The following is a 12161-nucleotide window of genomic DNA, read 5'->3' as shown; positions in this document are numbered from 1 at the left end:
CGTATACAAAATTAATATTGAAGTCACCACACACAACTAATTTCTGGTACTTCCTATAAAGTGAACCAAGAACCCTCTCTAGCTTGAGCAGAAATGCTCTGAAGCAGAGTTAGGAGACCTATAAATGACAACGACAATTAGAAGTTTAGTTTCACTAAATTCAACTGCCCCTGCACAACATTCAAATATCTGTTCAATGCAGTGCTGTGATACATTTACGGAGTCAAATGGAATACTGTTTTTTACGTACATGGCCACTCCCCCAGCCCGCAAGGAACTCCTTAAAAAAAGCCAGCTCTTTAAGCAGTCAGCTGACTCCAAAAGATAAAGCTGTGCTTCAAATTGTACATTGCTTAATAAAATAAGCTATTACAAATATAGCAGACAGATTTTATCATTGGATCCATTTTTCTGTAATCCATGTAAAATTGCGAGTTTCATTTTGAACACTTATCTTCGCCCTTAAAATTATGTGCATATTTCTGTTTGGTATATCATTAATTAACTGGCCTCAACAGTTGAATCAATAATGTCTCACTTGGATAAGCTCTTTATCTGAGACCAGGGATCATTTAACAAAGCAGTTCAAATACTGTCTGAAATTGCCCAAATATACTGGGTAGAACAGAGAACCAACTTTTGGGCATGGCTACAATACTGCTCAATCGTTGCTATTGAGACAGATTTGGTGGTGTGGTTAGGACTAGGGACATATTAAAAACTGATACAGTTCTCCATAAGTTTTTTTTTTAAAATGCGTAGTGACCAGTGATAGTGAACCAGAATGATTGGTAATTCATTCCTTCAACATGACAATCTGCGGAACTAAGCCCCTTATTGTTATTAATGTGCAAACGAAAGCTGTAGGTGCTGTGGCCCAACACATGTGTTTTAAAGGAACAATTACATAACTTTAAATTCACATTAGTCTTCAATGAAACTTTTTCCTTGGTTTTGAATACATGTAGTATTAGCTTAATGTAGTATACCTGCAACTTCAAACAAACCTATATTACTTCTTTAGACATTTTTACAATGACTTCATGGGATCCTTCATGTGATTTTTCTTACACATGGTCTGTAATAAAGATATCTGTGTCCCATAACTTCACATCGTGATCGACTTTCCGACAATACCTGCTGTTCTCTCTCTCTCTCTCTCTCTCTCTCTCTCTCTCTCTCTCTCTCTCTCTCTCTGCCTTCTCTAAACTTATTTCTTTCTTTACAAGGCACAGAAATATTTGTGCTCTCATTCCTACATAATTGTACCCATATTTTACAGTTTCACCTCTACTAATAACTTTTTCATTAAATTCAACTGTACCATGGATCAAATTCACTTTATATTCCACTCAGTCTATTTTTTCCCGGTATTTTCTCAGTCAGTCAGTCCTCAGTATAATATTGACATACAAATTAGGTATAACTAGAAATTCATGGTCTATTTGAATGATGCTCATTTCTCTTCTTGTATTGAACTGGGTACGTTCTATCATTTCACATATGTTCAGTATCTTGTATTCCCTGTGGTTTGCCTGTTGTGTCCATGTTCTGATGTTTCATTTCCCTTACTTCCCCACTGATTTTCAGGTGTGTTTTTCAGTTTTATCATGCTTTTTGTGCTCTAGCAATCTTTCATTATTATTGCAGTCTCATTTGTCAAGCTGCCCTTCTATAGGTACTTATCCAAAACACTTGGAATACCTTCTGTGGGTAAAATTGAATCATTGGTAATCATTCCATTGCACGCTTGTCTTTCTCCACAGCTGCAGCTTTTAAATTTGCATCTTGCTTCTTTTTTTACAGACTTCCCATTTTAAGACCATATTAATACGTTTTTCTCTGTATATACAAGGTGTACAACTTTGCTTCCGCCGTTTTTTGCCCAAAATTTGAGGCTTTAATGAAACAAATTGGTTACACATGTATCATTCAAAGTATTTTCCATCGCTGGACAGTAATTCCTCCTATCTTTCAGGCAGTGCACGAATCCTGCGTCAAAAAAATTGTTCATCTTTTGAAGTGATCCATGAATCGATCCAATTTGTGACTTTCTTCAGGAGATCGGAAATGTTGGTCAGCCAGGCCATGCGCCATTGATCTAAACTGGTGATAGTGAGAGGGAGCAGTGTCTGGAGAATATGGTGGGTGGAGTAGGACTTCCCATTTTAAAGTTTCCATGTATGTTTTGACCTCTTTTGCAACATGGGGTCGAGCATTGTCATGCTGCAAAATCGTTTTGTCATGCCTCTTGCTGTATTGCGGTCATTTGTATTTTAGTGCTATGCTCAAACACATTAATTGCATTTGATAACGAGCACCTGTGATTGTTTCACTTGGTTTTAAAACCTCGTGGTACATGACGCTGAGCTGGTCGCACCAAATGCAGAGCATGATCTTGGAGCCACGAATATTTGGTTTGGCTGTTGACGTGGAAGCATGGCTGGGATATCCCCATATTTTTTGCATTTAGGGTTACCATAATGAACCCATTTTTTGTTCCCGGTCACAATGCGAAATAGAAATCCCTTCCATTTTTGCCTCTGAAGCAACTGTTCTCAAACACACAAATGCCGTTCAATGTCTCTTGGTTTCAGCTCACACGGGACCCAAGTTCCTTCTTTCTGAATCATGCCCATAGCTTTGAGGGCATTCGAAGAGACTCAGCCGCTGTTTTCTTCATACTGAAACAAAATACTAACAGCTCCCACAAATGACGAGAATTAGGCTTGTAAACTGACATTTTCAATCGAGAACAACTTTATGATGCATACACAAATCAACTAATGTTTGAATGGGGTTATGTTGACCAAGATCCTAGCTAACTGCCTGACATCTGCGATCTGTTTCTTTCGACCACTATTTACCGTTGTCACCACCCATTGGCAAACGGCGGAAGCAAAGTTGTACACCTGCAGGACTGCATGCATGTATTACAAAACAAAATATTCTTCCTTCACTTCATCATTTTCTTCCTCACAGTCATATCCATTGTTTCAAGTGAAGAGGATCTATTTTACACTCCCCAAAGTGCCAGCAACTTGTTGACCAGATATTTTAACACTCTTTCTATTGATTTACGTACAACTGTACACTTTGTATACATCATTAATTTGTTGTATTTACTCATGACTGCCAACTTCTCATCCTAATCATTTATTATATCAGTTTCCCATCTAGTGGCTAGCGTTGCTGCCTCCAGATCATGGGGTACCGGGTTCGATTCCCTGCCGGGTGGGGGATTTTTCTCTGCCTGGGGGCTGAGTGTTTGTGTTGTTCTCATCATTTCTTCTTCTTCTTCTTCTTCTTCTTCTTCTTCTTCTTCTTCTTCTTCATCATCATCATCATTCGTGACAGTAGCTAGATTGGAGTGTGTAAAAATTGGGACTTCATATGGGCACTGATGACGGCACAGTTGAGCCCCTGGCTAGATTGGATTGTGTAAAAATTGGACTGTGAAAAAATTGGGACTTCATATGGGCACTGATGACCGTACAGTTGAGGCCTCCCCCTCCCAACCTAACTATCATCATCATCATCATCATCATCATCATCATCATCATCATGTTTCCCATACTTGATAATTGGTTAGAAATTACCTGGTAATTATTCTCCAGTACCGTGAAACGATGTCATTCTCCATAGGTGAGTGACGGGCACTGTTGACTGTCAGGTGGAGAACCCATGTTTGAAAACTGGTTCTGTTAGTGATTTTTCCTTGGTGGGAGGAGTGGAACAGGGTGCACTCAATCTTGTGATTCCAATTGAGGAGCTACTTGACCGAGTAGTAACTCACAAAAACTGACATTGGATGGGATAGTTGTGTGCTGACCCCATGTCCCTCCGTACTGCACCCAGTGATACCATTGGCTGAGAATGACGTGGTGGTCGGTCAGTACTGATGGGCCTGTCAGGACTTGTGGATGGAAATTACCTTTACTGTGAAATAATCATTGCTGAATGATACAAAGCCGTCTCTTAACCTTAAGTCTTGAGAACTGTTTTGAAATATTTGAACATTCATGGATTTAGACCAGCTTTTAATATTAAGGCTTCAGTTCTTTGTTGCCAGTTGCAACGGAGGGTCATATTTTGCTTTCTTCCTCACAGTGTCGTGCTACATATTAACAATGACAGTTGTGTGAAGCGTATACCATGTGAAACACAATACACGGTTGGTATCAAAGTCTTTTGGTATTACATTCCAATGACAAGAGTTAGACGAATGTTCCTATGAGGATTTCTCATAGACTTGAGGTTATCATATGATGGGATGGAATTGTGGAAGATGATGGTAATGCAGAAATTTCCAGGTGTGGCAAGAGTTTATAACACACTGAATTGTTGACGAAACTGTAAAGCCTAGCTGAAGTAGTAACAGTCACTAATAAACGGCATGGCAACCAAAAACAGTCACGTGGGCTATGGAAACAAGTGAAATAAAACAATGGAAACTCCAGATCGAAATATCAAGTATATTAGAGAAAGAACGGATAGAAACTCGTAAAGATGAAATGTTGAGTTGCAGATAGTCACAACAAAAAGACTGTTACATATTTAGTTTTCAGCCAAAGCCACCACTGATCCAATAGTTCAATAAAAGCTCACCCGTCTTGTCATCTACTAGAACCTCTAAACACTGAAGGGATATGGGGTTTGGAGGGGATCTGAGTGTCAGAGGGCGTAAGACCATTGCTTAGTATACCCGAAGATGTGTGCGGCAGTAAGTTGTTGAAGTATTATGTGCAAATGAAATTATCAGTTCTGACAGAAATCTGAAACCGAAACTTCAACTTAAAAGCTAACCGTGGTCTGTAATACTAACTGGTAGATGAATATCGGAAGGCGGCTTCAGTTATAAAGTAAGCTGTGGCTTAATATTTAATGGCACAGACTATCATATTTTGTTAAACATGGTGAAGTTTTTACTATGTTTGAATGAATTAGTTTTAGCGTTTATGATGCCAAGATATTTTATATGTTACAAGAGGGGAAAAAACCAAAACAGTAGGCTGGTAAAGTTTAACCCGATTGTATGAGCACATACTTAGCCAACAGTTGTGCCCGGCTGATACTTTGTTATACATTGCTAGTTCAGAGTTAATGTATCCTGAGAACTAAACTAGTGTATTGTGTTTTACAAGAAATTATACCTACCTCGCATCACAAGTAAAGAGTTATTTTGATTGATTGGTTGATTTTTTTTTTTATTGGTCCAGTTATATCATACAGCACAAATTGTACAATTGATATTGGACAGACCAAAGAAAAGTTGATGCAGTACATAATCTTAACAAATAATAGCAAAATGAAATGTCGTGTGGCTAGGGCCTCCCGTCAGGTAGACCGTTCGCCTGGTGCAGGTCTTTCGATTTGACGCCACTTCGGCGACCTGCGCGTCGATGGGGATGAAATGATGATGATTAGGACAACACAACACCCAGTCCCTGAGCAGAGAGAATCTCTGACCCAGCCGGGAATCGAACCCGGGCCCTTAGGATTGATAGTCTGTCACGCTGACCACTCAGCTACCGAGGGCGGACAACAAATAATAGCAAATTAAAGTTAGGTACATATTCCTACAATTTAATTTTTAAATAACTTGTTTTGTTACGTATTCATGAATTCTTTTACAGAATAGAAACAGTGCTTTCTTAGAAATCCCTTTTGTTCAATTTTAAATTCTGGATAAGTAGCAAGTTTTTTTTCCTCTGGTATCATCTTGTGTAGTATTACACCAGTGTTAATTATGCTCCTCTGAGACACTGCAGTTCTGTGATATTTTTGATGAATATTTGATTTCCCTCTGGTACAATAGTTGGGTACATTTTTGTTTTGTAGTAATTTCCCTGTTTTCAAGAGGTAGTCCCTAGTGAACAGGATAGTTCCATAAATGAGCAAGCTTGGAACATTGAGAACACCAAGCCAGTAAAATGAGATTAACAGGACTCCATCTATTAAGGCCACAAATTGTTCATAGAGCTTTGTGTTGAGGGTCCCCAGAAAATGATCCTATTTACATAGTGTAAGTTTTAATTGCACATTTGTTCTTTCTGCAATGAGTATAGGGGAAATTTACATTGAAATTACCACTGACTATAGATTGTTTCTGTCTTTGACATTAGTATACATTTTTCTTACCGTTTTTCTTTAATCGTGTCTTCATGATTTTTACATATTTGACATCATCATTTCCATATGTAGATTTGTAGGCTATTGGATTGAAAACATTTACAGTTAGCTCACGCATCTGTAAGGATAAAGAAGTTCAGAAAAGGCACCCAACATGATAAAGATTAATATGAATAATGTGCACCACACTTACAGAATTCACCAATGTGGACTTGGTCCACTGGGCACTTTGTTGCTGCCAAATAGTGAACGTTTAAGGGATGTGGTCACTGCTGAATGCATTTTGGTGTAGAGAAAATAGGCTTCTCAGATATTGGCACATCAGTGTCACAAGTGCTCTTTTACTACAATCTTGAAACATAACAATGGACCATCACATCATCAGTGTGTGGAGATCTGGACTTACCCACTCCAGTTGTGAGGAAAGTACAGAGCTGTAGAAACACTCAATATCAAGGTGTTCTTTTTGCTGCATCCCGGTTGTATTAGGTGTACACAAGCTTTCTTGGACACACTCTTTTCTTCCTAGCATCTGGGGATACAAAAAACCTGCTAAAATTTCTACCAAGTATGGTGAGTTTGCAGGGAGTATTAAGAACCAACCAACAGAAATAGTTCATTTTTGTAGTCCTGAGAAAACAACTCTGAAAAACAATGCCTTACTGGCAACATATATGTTTCTTATTGTTGAATTTGATGGTGGGCTATTTTCATAAGCTGTCACTCTGTATTCGGAAAAATTCTGAGGTAAACCTGGTACATTGTATCCAACCAGAAGAGTACAAGGCAGGATCCTCATTTTAGGAACAACTACTTTCCGACAGACCACCAAGCTCCACACCTGAACTTTCAAATAAGAAGTATCTTAAAGTGTTTGATTTTTAGGTGAAATGATGTTAAAAATAAAATGAAAACTGTGAGCAGCAAGTTGATAAAGTGAGCATTGTTCTCTCTGATGTTTAGAACACTAGGACCTCAGAACCCATTACTGTTCTTCATGCATCTCAAAGTAAGATGCTATGTACTAAACACAGTGTGTGATTGGTCCAAGATCACTAATGAGGAGTGAATATGTCTAGACTCATCAATAAGACATAACTCGGGCAAAGGTGTATTTTTGAGGTATGACTGTGAACATACCATTGTCGTTGTTTGAGTGCTGATTACTAAGGAGGACAGATGGAACTGGCTTAAACTATGATATTTCAGTTGGCCCCATGGGAAGTGGATCTAAGATAGTTTGCAGCTGAGACACAGTACCTGATCACATTAAGATCCTTTACACAATGTTATGGTACTTGACAGTTAGCTCTAAACAACACCCTCCTTCCACTTTTCAAGTTGTTGCTGTTCATCTAATGTTGGCTTCACTCAGAGTTTATTGAAATCCTTGGAGTAAATTGTGAATAGTTGTGTATGTTCTCATTTCTTGAGAGCTTCTTAGTCACTTTCGGTGTAGGTTAAGAAGATACCATTCTGTCATTAATAACTGAACTCTTGTTATACACAAGATTATCTTATGCTGATATCACCTTATAAGAATCTCTTCCAGTTTTGATAAGGTTTAAATTCTACTAGGAAGGAAGGAAACAAGAAAAAAGAATACAATGTAACATCTCTGCAGTAATGCAGTCCTCACAGGCATATTAAATTTTTATTTGTTCAAGGCCAACGAAAGTAACCAGTCTTTTTGAAGAAACGAACATGGTAGAATGTGCCACTGCACAGATATAGGCTTGACTCTGTCGTGGCATACCATCAGTGAGATGGAACTGGTATAAATTGTGATACATTCAATTGGCCCCTCTTAGATGTGGGAAATGGATTTGACACTGTTTGCAGCTCGAGACAAAACACTGGATCATATTCAGATCCATTACACAATGTCCAAATTGTCCCTATCTTCAATGGTGATTCGGTGTAAGTCATGCAGAGTTCATGATCATTGTCGACCCTTAAAAATAATTTGTTTCAATCAGTCCCACACAGGTTCGTTTATCTCATGTTCGGGGAACAGGTAGGCTACTCCAATCTGTTGATTCTTGCATGCTGACAGGTCGTGTTCATGAAAACAACCATGATTAGCACACAAGTTATCAACTGTCAAGATGAAATTTTCACCAAAATGTTGGTCGCAGAACCTTGTTCCTGTGCTGTAGAGCAGAGGAATTGCCCTCAAACATGAGAGATATGGTACAGTGGCCCCATTTAGTGCTATCCTAGAACATCACTCCACTACCACCTTGTTGCACATGTGATATACAGTATTGCTGGTGTTCAATCTACCAGGTTGCCTTCAAACATATTGTCAGTGTACAAATACATCATAATTTACCCCATAAACATCACCCAGTTGTGGTGTGCAATGTGTGCCCGCCATGGTCTTTGGGAATGGAGATTCTCATCATGCATTTGTCTCCTAATAGTTTGATGTGATACATGACATCCTGTAGCCTCTCTGAATGCCAAATTCAGTTCTAGAGCACTCAGCCTGCAGTTCCGCTGACTTTAAAGTTGTAGATATCAGTCATCCCATGCACCTGTCAAATGTGGAACTGACTCTGTGACTGCACCATGTCAAGAAAATTCCCTGGTTAACAATCATTCTGCGCATAATGTGAAGAAGTTGACCTGATGATCGATTGTCCTTCATGATGTGGTGGATGTTCACTCCACTGTTCCGCAGACATCTTTAATACATCCCTTCTGGTGCTTTACTTTCAACTGCGATGCTCCAATTAATTTTAATTTGGCATTTTACTTGTAGATAATGCTTATGGTAACACTGTGTGTGTGTGTGTGTGTGTGTGTGCGCACACGCGCGTGCTTTTTTTTTACAAACAGTGTCAGGAGTGGCCTTCCTATCGGTACAGGAACAGGTAAAATAGCAACACACCTGAACAGTGTAATGGGCTGATGAAACACTTTTCTTAATGTGTGTATATATGAGGACAGTTAGTCTGAGATTTGAGGCCTGTGTATTACAGTGAGGTGCCAGTCTCTCAACTGTTGCACCCATCACCTAGTAATTGTATTTGGAGGCACATCTTTTGAGAAGGCCATGGGTGTCCACCCCCCCATCCCCCACCCCTCCCACCCCTCACCCACCACCCCAAGCACTTCTTTCAGGCTTTGCACAATTTCCCTCTTCCCACTGTCATTTTACTATCTTCGCACAAACTGAACAATACTGCGTACATTAGTAAGGAACTATTTGTCATAGTGTATTAGTACATGACTTCTTTAATCTTTGTTACAAATTTCTTCATAATCAATGAACTCAGTATCAGTGGCCAAGCAGCTTACTGTAGGCGTGTTCTTGTACTTTGTCAGAAAATGTCATATGGAAGTTCTGACACAAAATAAACTAGACTGATGATGTAAATTTGTGTACTTACCAAATACATCCAGGTAGTAGTAGTTGTGATCAAAATGGGACCGATTTAAATTGACAGATCTCTGCATTAATTCCTTTCACTGCTCAAAATATTTCTACATGATTTCTACATGATGTTTTCCATTATGCTGTTGAGGAACTCTCTGTCACTCTCAGGTGGAGTGCAAGAACACAGCTGTTGTAAACTACTCATCTGCTACCATTGAGAAAATTTTTATGAAACTTGTCACAGAGAAAGGCTCAACCCAAGATCAACAAATAGTCACACACAAATACTCCATGGCAAATAGTTTCTTGTTAGCAAGAGCAGTCTCATTTCTCTTGTGCCAGTATACTGCATTTTGTGTCATTGATGTCTTGTTGACCTATTTTGAGCGTGGGAGCAATCTCCTGAAGGTAGTCTTCAACATGTGATGTCTTCATAATTTCCACGGAGAATTAATCTCTGTGGTAAGAGTTCGGAATATTTTTTATTGTAATAGTGGTGTTTCAGTTAGCTGATATATGGGAGACTTGACAAGTGACCAGACAAAACTGGTTTCAAATTTTTGAGTGATTCAGTTCTGTGTATTTTTCGTAATGCATGTGTTTTTAATATTCTGCTACTTAGAAAAATGGCAGTTGCTCTGAATTTAAAGTGGTAATAATACTAATAATTTTTTGAAGTATCTGCCTCTTTGATTTCATAAAAATCTAAAAGTTACATTTTTGCCACACGTTAGACCACTGAAAGCACAGTCCCACAAAAGTACAAATTTTTAAGGTGGATCAGCCAACGAGCATGGGAAGTAAAGATAAATAGACATAATTAGTCCTGCAGTGTGAAGCTGTTACGTACTAACATATGGTTTTTTTTTCCAGCAAAATACTGTAGCTAAATTTCTTATATTTCATCTTTTACAGGATGGTTCCAAAAATGATAGAGAGGTGTTAAACCTATATGATGCTGCATCTGCAAACCAAAAACGAATGAATGCAGATCCATTTGAAGTAATGCTTATAAATATGGGTTATCGTATCCAGGCGATGCGGGGTGGAAATTCAGAGTCTAGTAATGAGGGAGATCATCCCACAATTAATTGCCGGCCAAGTTAACAGTAGTAGATCACATGTGGCAGTGTAATGATTGAATGTTCCCTCAAACCAAAGTATTAGTTGTTGGGAACTGTTGGAAAAGCTGAACTTATACTAAATTGATAGAATTGTATTGTACATTATGCACATATTTTTAATATTTGTGAGATATTTAATTGCACGAATAGTGTAATGATATAAAGTGTGTATTTGTATAGACTTTTGAGAGTCTACATTTTGCATTGTGGCGTTTATGCTTGAGAATATTTTGAAGAGGTATCATGAGTGTTCATATCTACATAAAAATATTTATTAAAAATGTTTGAGAAATGAACAAGCGATTTCTTTTAATATTTTTGTGTGCTTGATGTAAAGTTGTCTGAAATTCAGAAATTTCATTGAAAATATGTTAGCACAAACCCTGTAGATATGTATATGTTGTTGTTTCATTAAAGGTAATTGATACTTCATGAATGACAGAGAGAGCATCAGGAGTTCCTGTTTTCTAGCCATCTCTTGCATATGATAGCTCATAATTTCATAAAAAAAATCATTTTCTCCCCAATGCAGCTGGCGGAAAACCTGTTGTGGAAATTAATGATTTAATTCACCTACAAGAAGCAAAGGAGTTGGTGAAGTTATAACCAAGACAGATCGATGCAGTGAGGATTACAGTATTATTTGCAGTTATACAGAATGGGTAATTTTGGATTTGGGGTCACAAACGCATACAAGGAACATGGAAAAATTTTAAACTGCCTTAAAAATTCTTGGCCATAAATATATCAGGTAAATTTAATAAGTTGTTACTAGGTCTTTACCAGATCTTGTCAATTACTAGGTGCAAAATACCTTTATGTGTAACTGTACTCTAGAAGACTGAACATGTATGTGATGTTTTTATTTATTATTTGTGTATATGTTTTTTCTGTTTGCTGAGGAAAACATGTAAGAATACTGATCAAAATATGTTGTCCTTGAATTCTCTACTTACTGTTTCTATTATTTTGTGTTGTCATTGTCATCAGCACCCAAAAACAGGTGTCAGGTATAATTTTGATACACTGTGTTTTATTGTGTTGTGTAAATTATGACACATACACCCAGTTATGTTATACGCATCCAGTGCGAGGAGATCTTCATGTACGTGTAACATATCAGTAAAAAATATATATAGTACACATTTACAAAACACTACATGATAATATTTCCACAGATAATACATGAGGTGGTCCTGCAGGATGATTAAAAAAATTGGACATAATTTAAAAATCATACCACAAACATTTGAATGTGTAAATAAGACAGATTTTAGGCTATTATAGCCAAGCATTGTTGAAACAAAAAAGGTTAAAAGTATTACTTATACGTATTGCATTACTGCACTGAAACAGTGTCGAAACCAAGTATTTCATAGTATTCTTGTTATGTGACCCAGTTAATGATTTGTCACCAAAAATAATCAATTTTTGAGAATATATTATTATTGGATAGATCAAACAATCTACTCACCTAGCTGCAGCAGAAGAAAACTCGGGTTAAAGAACATGCAAGCTTG

General features: G+C 37.8%; 1 protein-coding gene across 3 annotated transcripts in view; it reads left to right on the top strand.

Moving 5' to 3' along the window:
• The window catches only part of LOC124554956 (WD and tetratricopeptide repeats protein 1-like), a 202316-nt gene extending 190758 nt beyond the window's left edge, over positions 1 to 11558 (top strand). The window contains exon 15 of one of the 3 annotated variants that reach the window (XM_047128661.1): positions 11174 to 11558. In XM_047128661.1, coding sequence (XP_046984617.1) covers positions 11174 to 11209 — 36 coding nt within the window. In that variant the 3' untranslated portion in view covers positions 11210 to 11558. Of the gene's footprint in view, positions 1 to 10432; positions 10938 to 11173 lie in introns of those variants that run through there. The other 2 variants (XM_047128659.1, XM_047128660.1) reach the window with 2 other exon arrangements.
• The last annotated feature ends 603 nt before the right edge of the window (positions 11559 to 12161 follow it).

This window comes from Schistocerca americana, chromosome X (genome assembly GCF_021461395.2).
Source record: "Schistocerca americana isolate TAMUIC-IGC-003095 chromosome X, iqSchAmer2.1, whole genome shotgun sequence".
Classification (NCBI taxonomy): Eukaryota; Metazoa; Arthropoda; class Insecta; order Orthoptera; family Acrididae; genus Schistocerca; species Schistocerca americana.
The sequence above is the reverse complement of the archived record's forward strand: the minus strand, read 5'-3'. Positions and strand labels throughout refer to the sequence as shown.